Source organism: Centruroides sculpturatus, unplaced genomic scaffold (assembly GCF_000671375.1).
Source record: "Centruroides sculpturatus isolate CEXI.00-Female unplaced genomic scaffold, Cexi_2.0 scaffold324, whole genome shotgun sequence".
NCBI classification, from domain to species: domain Eukaryota; kingdom Metazoa; phylum Arthropoda; class Arachnida; order Scorpiones; family Buthidae; genus Centruroides; species Centruroides sculpturatus.
In genome coordinates, this window is record NW_019384466.1 from 276447 (window position 1) to 291171 (window position 14725).

The following is a 14725-nucleotide window of genomic DNA, read 5'->3' on the forward strand; positions in this document are numbered from 1 at the left end:
GAACACTAGTAGAGATGGCGCGATGCATGATGATCCATGCACATACTCCTACCACCTATTGGGCTGAAGCCATATTCACAGCCAATCATATTCGAAACCGATCTCCGTCCCAAAGCATAGATGGCAAGACTCCATACGAACTATTCAAAAGAAAAATTCCTGATGTCAGCCATTTTCATACCTTTGGAACAAAAGCCTTCATTCTAAACAAAAATCCCAGTAAAGGTAAATTCGATCCACGTGCTCAATCTTGCACATTTGTAGGCTACTCCGAAACCTCAAAAGCATATCGTGTTATCCTCGATGGTGAAAGGAGAGTAACCACCTCTCGAGATGTCAAGTTTATTGAAAAAATTTCAAACACCGATTCTTTTGAAGACTTCATCAACCATTCGACCATAGAAAACAACTCTCCCACCACTACGAATCGACTTGATTCAATAGAGGTAACCACCCGGCAAACTCAAATCAACAACACAGAAACTGACGTCCCACGTCAACCTGCCAGCATCCACACGCAAACGGCAGAAGTCCCTGAAACACAGGATGATCAACCGTCCATGAGAAGAGGACCGGGACGACCGCTCAAACTAAAAACTAGGAGTCGCGGTAGACCCTCAAAACAATACCACATGATCCCTATAAACCCACAAGATGGCAATGATAAAGCAAACGATGAACAAGTCAACATCACTCGTCATTTCGCTGGTATAGCTGAAGTTCCGCTACACCAAGCAATACACAGCCCCGAAGCCGACGAATGGAAAGCTGCCATCCAAAGGGAAATCAGCTCATTGCTAGAAAATAATTCATGGGATATCGTAGACGTACCACTCAATAGAAAACCAATCGGATGCAGACTGGTCCTACGAAACAAGTTCAACCCCGACGGAACGCTGGAGCGACGTAAAGCACGATTAGTCGCCAAAGGATACACTCAAAAAGGCGGTATAGACTACGAAGAAACATTCGCTCCTGTAGCCCAACTCAGTTCCATTCGAACAGTCATGGCACTGGCAGCTGAACTTGATCTCGAAGTCCACCAACTCGACGTTACAACAGTATTCCTAAACGGTGATATCTAAGAAAACATCTTCATGAAAATTCCAAGCCAACTAAATGAAACACTCGAGAATATTATAAATGACCAATCTGAACCCAAAGCAGTACGACAACGAGCTATTGAATGGTCACAGCAACTTAAAGATGGAAAACCTAAGGCATGTAAATTAAATAGAGCCATCTACAGCCTAAAACAAGCAGATCGCCAGTGGCACAAAAAACTGGATTCACAGTTACACAAACTGGGATTTCAACCCATTGACGTCGACCCTTGCCTCTATATGACAAAAAATGATGGGTACATCACCATAGTAGCCATTTATGTCGACGACTTGATAATAGCGTGCAACGACAAAGCACAGCTCAATAAGATAAAATCTGAACTCAACACAATTTTTAGATTGCGCGACATGGGACCAATTCACTGGGCTCTGGGTATCGAGTTCTCCCAGACCGAAAAGGGAGGGGAAGAAAGAAATCACCATGTCTCAGAAGCAATACATTCTAGATATCTTAAAACGTTTCGGCATGGAAGAATGCAAACCCATCGCTACTCCACTCAACAGAAATTCCAAACTACTAAAACCGAGCGAAGAAGAAAGCCTTTCTGAAAGTGAACAGAGAAAAATTCCATATCAAAACCTTATCGGCACACTTATGTATCTCGCCGTCGGTACTCGCCCTGACATTGCCTACACTGTCAGCATGTTGAGCCAATTCAACACTTGCTACAACCATACCCACTGGCAAGCAGCAAAACGAGTGCTCCACTACCTCAAATGCACTGCCGACTACGGAATCACATTAAAAAAAACAGGTAAACCACTCGAAGGCTATGTGGATGCTGATTTGGGAGCATGTCCGAATGATCGACGCAGCTACACGGGCTATATGTTCATGCTCGCAGGCGCAGTAGTGAGTTGGGAATCACGAAAACAACGTACCGTCGCACTCAGCTCAACTGAAGCCGAATACATCGGACTAACCGAAGCAACAAAGGAAGCAATCCACCTTAAAAACCTTCTCTGCAACGTTCACTCAAGACCAGATCATCCCATAACGATATATAACGACAATCAGAGCACCCAGAAACTTGCCAGAAACCCGATCTTTCATTCTCGCACAAAACATATCGGGATACGACATCACTTCATCCGGGAGGCTCTCGAACGCAGAGACGTAGACATCAAATATCTACCGACCAGCGAGATGCCGGCCGACGTTCTAACCAAACCATTGTTTTTGAACAAGCACCGGTCGTGCATTGCCAACATGGGTATCGGACCCATAGAAGGTCCACCGTGATATCAAATTGAGGGGAGGTGTCGATACTCTCGACGCAAACCAATTTGACCCACTAGAGGGACCTACCCAATAACCTAACAAAAGGTTTTGTGACCCTTTGTCTTAACCTGTTCCTTTGTTCGAACTACTGTCTGTCGACACGTGCGGACGTTCGTCCTACTGCTATGTAAAGACTCTTGTACTATAATTCATAGATTAAAGGAAGATACCTTAACCAGTGTAATATGTTTCATCTAAGTGTCTCTCCGCTGATTCCGAATTAACCACAGTTATAAAGACCAGATGATTAAAAAGTTCAATGTACAGTACATTCATATATCTGCAGAAAATAGAACAAAATTGTAAGTTTTTCACAAAGCATATTTGAATTGTTTTAATTTGACTTTAAGTTCAATCAATATTTCTTTTAGATAACTTAAAATTTTATAAAAGAAAAATTAATAAAAATTTTTAAAAAGAATACATATATGAAATAGTTATCTTGCATAAAACAAGAAATTTCTATTTTATCAACTTTTATTCATCTTTCTTCTCTTCAATGTTATATCATACCTATTAAACAACCTTTCTTTAATGCCATTCATTAAAAGTATCCAAGATGAAAATTATAAGAAAACATTAGTAAATGTTTACCACAAATATTTTATAGATATTTATAAACGATTGTTCTTAATCATCTAGTAAAAGATTCATGATTACATCTCAAAATTTTTCAGTATTGAGAAAAAAAATCTTTATTACATTATATTTATTATATGATAAATATGTATCATCTATCTTTAAGTAAATATATACTGTCCACCAATTGATATGCTGGATTATATTAGGCTATATTATAGCTACATTTAATAATTAGATAGAGTAATTTTGCCTAGAGGTAGGCAATTAAGTTGCCATCTTGTAATAAATTTAATAATTATAAATAGATTAATATTTAATTTAGAAAGTTCTGAAAGAAAAGAATTGGCCCAGAGCAGGAGTTGAATCCACAACTTATTTATTGTTGAAGGTTTGAGTTTCATACCCCAATGCAATTTATTAAGAGATGGCAGCTTAATCACCTATCTATAGGCAAAATTATTCTATATCTAATTATTAAATGTAGCGATAATACAGCCCAATAAAATCCAGCAGATCATTTGACATTAATCAAGAATCAAGTTATTCAATGTTTATGTTTGTATTTATTATCTACTATTTGAATATATATTTATTTGATGATAAACAAAATTTTGTATTTTTATTCAAAATATACATGTATTTCAACAAGCAGATGAAGTATTACATTTATTATATGAAAAATTTATCATGTCTATTTCTTAAACTATTTATCCCATCACTAAGTCATTCTTAGTTCATTTTATAAATCAAACAAATCACCAGTTCATAAACATTCTCCAAAACATTCTTAACTTATTACTCACAACAATGTAAAACAAAATGTAAATTATCATTTTTTGCTAATTAAAATGAGAATAAATTAGAAATAAACAGAAAATATATCATCTCTATTTAAAGTAGAATTAGTAATAAATAACTAAATTGTTTATCATTCTTTTCATGATTGGTTAAATCACCACTTAAAAACTAGACAAATACACTCATTTTTTAAAAAACTGTATGGATGTTGCTTTAGCATTTGACAATACACATCTTGTATGACCACAATGGACATAAAGTTTCTATAATTTATGATGCAAACAAGATAAAATCAAAAGACAAGATTATTAATCAGATCAAAGAATAAGATATGAATCAATTAGAAATTCATTAAATGATAAATAATATTAAATAAATTTTTAAAATGTGCTTTATCATATTAAATTTGGATTAAAAGATCTAAATGTTTGATTGATTTATATGGAAAATGTTGAAGTGAAATTTTTTAAAATAAGTATGATTTTATAGAAATAAATTATGAAAAAGTCAGTTGTATTTTTCATTGACAGAGTTGCTCAGATAAATAATTACAATTTAATAAAACAAGATGTTTTTTATTTTATATAGATTCTTAGGTTTTCCTGACAAATTATCATCATAATTCAACAAAAAAGTTATTATTTATAGCTAATTATTAAAAGCTATTCAAACTTTATTAATAATAATATAATTTACTTAATTTCAAATAAAACTACATAAAGTGATTAAAGTCTTAAAAAACCAACTGGATACACAAATAATTACAGTAAAGAATACACCTTAGAAATTCCAGCAACTCAGATTTATTCAGAACGAACATTTTCAGTCATTTATAAGCCTTTCTCAAGTTGTTCTTAATCAAACATTAATACATAAAATACATAAAAGAACAAGAGGAAATAGTATTTTTAAATCATAGAACATAGAAAATCACTATATTAAATCATAGATTTAATATAGGCCTAGTGATTTTCTTTGTGTTTATATATTTGGCTCTCCATCATTAAATTGTTAGAATTTATCAAAATAGTCAGTATTGATTTTCATATTTCAAAGCTATTTTTTGCCAGGAAAAATGTTATAACCTAATTTAAGAAATTAAAATTAAACCTAAATTTAAATTTAGTAATAATGAAACTTGCAAAAAAATGCATTATACATTACAAAAAAATATAATTTTGCTTATAATTTTTAAATCAATATTTTGAGAATTTATATTATCTAAAAAATACTATATAATGTAATTTAAAAATTTTCAATTAAAATTAAATTTATCAATATTATTACTACTATTAAAATTTTTAAATTAGGTTATACAATATTTCCTAATGGAAAAAGAAGAAAATCATATTGAAATGTAAAAGTCAATATGCCCTTGCTTATTACTATAATATCATTTAATAATTTATTATTTTGTTCAGCTTTTTTTTAATAAAATTTAAAATTTGTAGTAAAAATTATTGGTAAAATTTAAACAAAACTCAAAATTTGAAATAAATAGGCCTAGACTAACTTCAGATTAAACTTTACTAGAATTTGTCAGGGAAATATGAGTAATATCTAATGTGTACAATCAAAAGATAAAATTATCTTTAGAATGTACACATTACCTAGATATATTAACATTTATATCACACTCAAATTAGCATATGTTGATTAAATCAATAAATAGAAATAAAAGTTATAAAACACCATTCTTACAAAAACATTTTGGACAAAATAAATTATAATTATTGGCTCTACCTGGAAAACATGTTAATACATGAATAGGAACGTATCCATCCTTACAAGCACATCTGTTTATTTTTAAATCACACCATCCACCAACAACTTTGCACCATTCATTGTTTTCACATTTCTCATTTAGTATTCTTGTAAACAGAGAACTAAATATGAGTAAATTCCTAATTAAAAACTACTAAAAACTTTTAATTTTCTTTAAAAAATCTAAGTAAAAAAATTAATACAAAATTATGTAAACAAAACAAATTAAAAAATATTTAAGTTTAAATTTGTTTTGTATGTATTTATACTTTTTAATAAAATAAAATTATTATTAAATTTATTGCGTGTGTGAGGCAATTGGATTTTGCAGACATTATTATAAATGTACCNGGAATCATAGTGAACGAGGAACTTCTCTCAGTGTTGTTGCTATACAGCTTACCCAACAGTTTCAATACATTTCACACTGCGATCGAAACGAGAGACAACCTTCCGAAGCTCGAAACCCTAAAAGTTAAGATCTTTGAGGAATACGAAGGACGACCTTCCTGCGAATCGCAAAATAATGATGCGCTTACCGTCCGCTATCAAGGATCGAAACTGCGATGTAATTTTTGCAAAAAACCTGGCCACAGAGAACGAGATTGTCGTAAAAAGAAGAGACAAGAAAATCAACCGAGATCCAGCAAACCCGACAGCGGAACCTTTTTTACACGTGAGTCTACTTTTCACACTGGAATGCCATGTGATGCTTGGTGTCTCGACAGCGGAGCCACATCCCACATGTGTTCTGACCAAAGAAAATTTTCAGACTTGAGAACTACTCCTAACACAAAATTGGATCTCGCTAATGACCAAACCATATCCATCGATGCAGTTGGCACAGCCCAAATTCACGTTGATACTGGCACACAGGAACGATCGTTTGACCTGCTAAACACTCTCCATGTGCCATCACTTCGCACAAACCTCTTATCAGTCTCCAAAATAACAGACAAAGGATATAAAGTAATATTCGATAAGTTCAAAGCACGAGTCATCGACTCAAAGGGAACAACAGCCACAGTAGCGGACCGCATTGGTAATCTCTACTACGTAGTACCTCGGAACGATCGAATCCACATTTCCAAAGAAAAATCTCCAATCAATGGACTAAAAATATGGCACGAAAGATTCGGTCATCTTCACGCTACCGCACTGAAAAAATTGTTAGATCAAGGAGGGGTCACTGGCCTAAAATTTGACAGGGAAGATATGCTTGATACGTGCGAGACATGCATTGCGGGAAAGATGTCACGCCTGCCTTTTCCCCATTCCCTTGTCAAAAGGACGAGCCGACCACTCGAAATCATTCACACAGATATATGCGGACCTATGCGGAAGAGATCTCTTGGAGGATCACTTTATTTCGTTACATTCATTGATGATTTTACTCGATGGACTGAGGTACGTTTTCTAAAGACTAAGGACGAACTATTTGAGACGCTAAAAGACGTCAAAGCCTACCTAGAAAATCAAACTGGGTTAAAAATAAAAGCCATCCAGAGCGATAATGGAGGCGAATACTGCAGCAAGGATATGAGTGCCTTCCTCAGACGACAGGGAATAACGCATCGAACATCAACTGCAAGAACCCCACAACAAAATGGAGTCGCCGAGCGCAAAAATCGAACACTAGTAGAGATGGCGCGATGCATGATGATCCATGCACATACTCCTACCACCTATTGGGCTGAAGCCATATTCACAGCCAATCATATTCGAAACCGATCTCCGTCCCAAAGCATAGATGGCAAGACTCCATACGAACTATTCAAAAGAAAAATTCCTGATGTCAGCCATTTTCATACCTTTGGAACAAAAGCCTTCATTCTAAACAAAAATCCCAGTAAAGGTAAATTCGATCCACGTGCTCAATCTTGCACATTTGTAGGCTACTCCGAAACCTCAAAAGCATATCGTGTTATCCTCGATGGTGAAAGGAGAGTAACCACCTCTCGAGATGTCAAGTTTATTGAAAAAATTTCAAACACCGATTCTTTTGAAGACTTCATCAACCATTCGACCATAGAAAACAACTCTCCCACCACTACGAATCGACTTGATTCAATAGAGGTAACCACCCGGCAAACTCAAATCAACAACACAGAAACTGACGTCCCACGTCAACCTGCCAGCATCCACACGCAAACGGCAGAAGTCCCTGAAACACAGGATGATCAACCGTCCATGAGAAGAGGACCGGGACGACCGCTCAAACTAAAAACTAGGAGTCGCGGTAGACCCTCAAAACAATACCACATGATCCCTATAAACCCACAAGATGGCAATGATAAAGCAAACGATGAACAAGTCAACATCACTCGTCATTTCGCTGGTATAGCTGAAGTTCCGCTACACCAAGCAATACACAGCCCCGAAGCCGACGAATGGAAAGCTGCCATCCAAAGGGAAATCAGCTCATTGCTAGAAAATAATTCATGGGATATCGTAGACGTACCACTCAATAGAAAACCAATCGGATGCAGACTGGTCCTACGAAACAAATTCAACCCCGACGGAACGCTGGAGCGACGTAAAGCACGATTAGTCGCCAAAGGATACACTCAAAAAGGCGGTATAGACTACGAAGAAACATTCGCTCCTGTAGCCCGACTCAGTTCCATTCGAACAGTCATGGCACTGGCAGCCGAACTTGATCTCGAAGTCCACCAACTCGACGTTACAACAGCATTCCTAAACGGTGATATCCAAGAAAACATCTTCATGAAAATTCCAAGCCAACTAAATGAAACACTCGAGAACATTATAAACGACCAATCTGAACCCAAAGCAGTACGACAACGAGCTATTGAATGGTCACAGCAACTTAAAGATGGAAAACCTAAGGCATGTAAATTAAATAGAGCCATCTACGGCCTAAAGCAAGCAGGTCGCCAGTGGCACAAAAAACTGGATTCACAGTTACACAAACTGGGATTTCAACCCATTGACGTCGACCCTTGCCTCTACATGACAAAACATGATGGGTACATCACCATAGTAGCCATTTATGTCGACGACTTGATAATAGCGTGCAACGACAAAGCACAGCTCAATAAGATAAAATCTGAACTCGGCACAATTTTTAGATTGCGCGACATGGGACCAATTCACTGGGCTCTGGGTATCGAGTTCTCCCAGACCGAAAAGGAGGGGAAGAAAGAAATCACCATGTCTCAGAAGCAATACATTCTAGATATCTTAAAACGTTTCGGCATGGAAGAATGCAAACCCATCGCTACTCCACTCGACGGAAATTCCAAACTACTAAAACCGAGCGAAGAAGAAAGCCTTTCTGAAAGTGAACGGAGAAAAATTCCATATCAAAACCTTATCGGCACACTTATGTATCTCGCCGTCGGTACTCGCCCTGACATTGCCTACACTGTCAGCATGTTGAGCCAATTCAACACTTGCTACAATCATACCCACTGGCAAGCAGCAAAACGAGTGCTTCGCTACCTCAAATATACTGCCGACTACGGAATCACATTCAAAAAAACAGGTAAACCACTCGAAGGTTATGTAGATGCCGATTGGGGAGCATGTCCGAATGATCGACGCAGCTACACAGGCTATATGTTCATGCTCGCAGGCGCAGTAGTGAGTTGGGAATCACGAAAACAACGTACCGTCGCACTCAGCTCAACTGAAGCCGAATACATCGGACTAACCGAAGCAGCAAAGGAAGCAATCCACCTTAAAAACCTTCTCTGCAACGTTCACTCAAGATCAGATCATCCCATAACGATATACAACGACAATCAGAGCGCCCAGAAACTTGCCAGAAACCCGATCTTTCACTCACGAACTAAACACATCGGGATACGACATCACTTCATCCGGGAGGCTCTCGAACGCAGAGACGTAGACATCAAATATCTACCGACCAGCGAGATGCCGGCCGACGTTCTAACCAAACCATTGTTTTCGAACAAGCACCGGTCGTGCGTTGCCAACATGGGTATCGGACCCATAGAAGGTCCACCGTGATATCAAATTGAGGGGAGGTGTCGATACTCTCGACGCAAACCAATTTGACCCACTAGAGGGACCTACCCAATAACCTAACAAAAGGTTTTGTGACCCTTTGTCTTAACCTGTTCCTTTGTTCGAACTACTGTCTGTCGACACGTGCGGACGTTCGTCCTACTGCTATGTAAAGACTCTTGTACTATAATTCATAGATTAAAGGAAGATACCTTAACCAGTGTAATATGTTTCATCTAAGTGTCTCTCCGCTGATTCCGAATTAACCACAGTTATAAAGACCAGATGATTAAAAAGTTCAATGTACAGTACATTCATATATCTGCAGAAAATAGAACAAAATTGTAAGTTTTTCACAAAGCATATTTGAATTGTTTTAATTTGACTTTAAGTTCAATCAATATTTCTTTTAGATAACTTAAAATTTTATAAAAGAAAAATTAATAAAAATTTTTAAAAAGAATACATATATGAAATAGTTATCTTGCATAAAACAAGAAATTTCTATTTTATCAACTTTTATTCATCTTTCTTCTCTTCAATGTTATATCATACCTATTAAACAACCTTTCTTTAATGCCATTCATTAAAAGTATCCAAGATGAAAATTATAAGAAAACATTAGTAAATGTTTACCACAAATATTTTATAGATATTTATAAACGATTGTTCTTAATCATCTAGTAAAAGATTCATGATTACATCTCAAAATTTTTCAGTATTGAGAAAAAAAATCTTTATTACATTATATTTATTATATGATAAATATGTATCATCTATCTTTAAGTAAATATATACTGTCCACCAATTGATATGCTGGATTATATTAGGCTATATTATAGCTACATTTAATAATTAGATAGAGTAATTTTGCCTAGAGGTAGGCAATTAAGTTGCCATCTTGTAATAAATTTAATAATTATAAATAGATTAATATTTAATTTAGAAAGTTCTGAAAGAAAAGAATTGGCCCAGAGCAGGAGTTGAATCCACAACTTATTTATTGTTGAAGGTTTGAGTTTCATACCCCAATGCAATTTATTAAGAGATGGCAGCTTAATCACCTATCTATAGGCAAAATTATTCTATATCTAATTATTAAATGTAGCGATAATACAGCCCAATAAAATCCAGCAGATCATTTGACATTAATCAAGAATCAAGTTATTCAATGTTTATGTTTGTATTTATTATCTACTATTTGAATATATATTTATTTGATGATAAACAAAATTTTGTATTTTTATTCAAAATATACATGTATTTCAACAAGCAGATGAAGTATTACATTTATTATATGAAAAATTTATCATGTCTATTTCTTAAACTATTTATCCCATCACTAAGTCATTCTTAGTTCATTTTATAAATCAAACAAATCACCAGTTCATAAACATTCTCCAAAACATTCTTAACTTATTACTCACAACAATGTAAAACAAAATGTAAATTATCATTTTTTGCTAATTAAAATGAGAATAAATTAGAAATAAACAGAAAATATATCATCTCTATTTAAAGTAGAATTAGTAATAAATAACTAAATTGTTTATCATTCTTTTCATGATTGGTTAAATCACCACTTAAAAACTAGACAAATACACTCATTTTTTAAAAAACTGTATGGATGTTGCTTTAGCATTTGACAATACACATCTTGTATGACCACAATGGACATAAAGTTTCTATAATTTATGATGCAAACAAGATAAAATCAAAAGACAAGATTATTAATCAGATCAAAGAATAAGATATGAATCAATTAGAAATTCATTAAATGATAAATAATATTAAATAAATTTTTAAAATGTGCTTTATCATATTAAATTTGGATTAAAAGATCTAAATGTTTGATTGATTTATATGGAAAATGTTGAAGTGAAATTTTTTAAAATAAGTATGATTTTATAGAAATAAATTATGAAAAAGTCAGTTGTATTTTTCATTGACAGAGTTGCTCAGATAAATAATTACAATTTAATAAAACAAGATGTTTTTTATTTTATATAGATTCTTAGGTTTTCCTGACAAATTATCATCATAATTCAACAAAAAAGTTATTATTTATAGCTAATTATTAAAAGCTATTCAAACTTTATTAATAATAATATAATTTACTTAATTTCAAATAAAACTACATAAAGTGATTAAAGTCTTAAAAAACCAACTGGATACACAAATAATTACAGTAAAGAATACACCTTAGAAATTCCAGCAACTCAGATTTATTCAGAACGAACATTTTCAGTCATTTATAAGCCTTTCTCAAGTTGTTCTTAATCAAACATTAATACATAAAATACATAAAAGAACAAGAGGAAATAGTATTTTTAAATCATAGAACATAGAAAATCACTATATTAAATCATAGATTTAATATAGGCCTAGTGATTTTCTTTGTGTTTATATATTTGGCTCTCCATCATTAAATTGTTAGAATTTATCAAAATAGTCAGTATTGATTTTCATATTTCAAAGCTATTTTTTGCCAGGAAAAATGTTATAACCTAATTTAAGAAATTAAAATTAAACCTAAATTTAAATTTAGTAATAATGAAACTTGCAAAAAAATGCATTATACATTACAAAAAAATATAATTTTGCTTATAATTTTTAAATCAATATTTTGAGAATTTATATTATCTAAAAAATACTATATAATGTAATTTAAAAATTTTCAATTAAAATTAAATTTATCAATATTATTACTACTATTAAAATTTTTAAATTAGGTTATACAATATTTCCTAATGGAAAAAGAAGAAAATCATATTGAAATGTAAAAGTCAATATGCCCTTGCTTATTACTATAATATCATTTAATAATTTATTATTTTGTTCAGCTTTTTTTTAATAAAATTTAAAATTTGTAGTAAAAATTATTGGTAAAATTTAAACAAAACTCAAAATTTGAAATAAATAGGCCTAGACTAACTTCAGATTAAACTTTACTAGAATTTGTCAGGGAAATATGAGTAATATCTAATGTGTACAATCAAAAGATAAAATTATCTTTAGAATGTACACATTACCTAGATATATTAACATTTATATCACACTCAAATTAGCATATGTTGATTAAATCAATAAATAGAAATAAAAGTTATAAAACACCATTCTTACAAAAACATTTTGGACAAAATAAATTATAATTATTGGCTCTACCTGGAAAACATGTTAATACATGAATAGGAACGTATCCATCCTTACAAGCACATCTGTTTATTTTTAAATCACACCATCCACCAACAACTTTGCACCATTCATTGTTTTCACATTTCTCATTTAGTATTCTTGTAAACAGAGAACTAAATATGAGTAAATTCCTAATTAAAAACTACTAAAAACTTTTAATTTTCTTTAAAAAATCTAAGTAAAAAAATTAATACAAAATTATGTAAACAAAACAAATTAAAAAATATTTAAGTTTAAATTTGTTTTGTATGTATTTATACTTTTTAATAAAATAAAATTATTATTAAATTTATTGCGTGTGTGAGGCAATTGGATTTTGCAGACATTATTATAAATGTACCATTATAATAATTTAGATTTATATAAAAATAAAATTAATGAAAGATAAAGTTGTTTTAAATGCACAATACATTAAAATAACAAAAGTTCCAAGTCATTTTTGTACAACAAAAATAAAATAAGATAAAATACGTCATTGAAAAATACAAGAGGTTTTTAAATAAAGTTAATTTAGATCTTGTGTAAAATCCACATATCATAATAAAAACAGTTCTTTGGCAATGCTTGTTAAAGTAATATGTGGAAAAAATCACTTTCAGCTTTATTTAAGCCATCTTCAATTTTAAAACTTGTTCCAATAATCATTACAAAATTTAAAAATAAACTAATAAAAAAAAATCAAATTTTTTCATTCAATTCTTTTAATTATGTGAAATTCGAATTTCTATCTAATTTCCTAAATTAATTAATCCTGTGACTAGGGAAATGAACTATGAAGTTCATGGAAATTTTATAACCCGTCCTATCAAAAACACACATTTTCACACTGTAACAGTATAAAGTTTACACTTACCGGCTGAATTCATCATTTGTTTTCGTCCTGACAACTTTAACCTCCAACAATCAGTTTTGTGATATGTCTTCCCACCATGAAGTTATAAAAGCCACTTCTTCTCCCTCCTTGGGGAGAGTCGCTGGTCATTAGTCAGAGGATACAAAGTGTCAAAGTCACGGATATTGTTCTTCTCCATAATTGCAATTTTACTACCTAGTGTAGCCTAACCATAAAATCTTGTGCCATAACCTGGGACCATTTTTGGGACGACTTTTATAAGGATATCCCTCTGAGATTTTCCAAGAAGTATGAAAGTTCATTATTGTAAACTCTCTCTCTCTTGGTCTCTCTGCGCATTAGAAGGATAGTGTGTTAGAAAGGAATTTAGTGGAGTTAGAGTTGTAACTTTTTACTTTGGTTGACTTTAATAAACCTTGTTTTGTTATAAATGGTGTCTTTACTCAACTGTTGCCAACGTCTTATCGTCGACCCTCCCTGACTCTCCTCCACCCGTGTAATGCATAACAAAACGTAACTGCCATCCTAGACAAGAGAATAGGTCAACGACCTGTTGCTGGCAAGGATAATCCACCTCCAACCTCCTCGGCGGCTCACAATTAGTTTATCTCAAAATTATTTTAAATTCTATAATGTTCTTTGAAACAAGCCGTAAAACTGAATATGGCTTACATAAAGCGGAAAATAGTTGGTTTCCTTAACAAGCAGTGTTTAAGAACTGTTTTTAATCTGTATCATTTTAATAATAAATTTAAGTTTATTAAATTATGAATTTTAAATCTCAATATTTAAACTAATTCAACTGATCTAATTGAATTCAATACTTATTTTAACTAAAAGAAAAAAATTTTAACAAAAAGCTTTCTGCACAGTTGGGTCATGTCATTTAGATCAGTGATGCCCAAACTTTTCAATTGGCAGACCAAATTACATACAAGTTGTATGTAGGTAGGCCACAAATATTTTGTATATAAAAAATAAGTCTATTTCCATCATCTATAGGTCATATGTGAAATATGTTTGCAGGCTGAATTAATGTGTGCCATGAACCAGATTTAGCCAGAGGCCATAGTTTAGACACCACTGATTTAGATAATAACAATTACAATAGTATATATATTTTCTAAGTTCATT

At 32.8% G+C, this 14725-nt stretch overlaps 1 protein-coding gene across 1 annotated transcript in view; it reads right to left on the reverse strand.

The window, feature by feature from the left end:
• The window catches only part of LOC111621056, a 26763-nt gene extending 20854 nt beyond the window's left edge, over window positions 1-5909 (reverse strand). The window contains exons 1-2 of the mRNA XM_023363110.1: window positions 5884-5909; window positions 5530-5690 (exon numbers count right to left, since the gene is read on the reverse strand). Of these exons, the coding sequence (XP_023218878.1) occupies window positions 5530-5690; window positions 5884-5909 (187 nt within the window). The remainder of the gene's footprint in view (window positions 1-5529; window positions 5691-5883) is intronic.
• Window positions 5910-14725: the final 8816 nt, after the last annotated feature.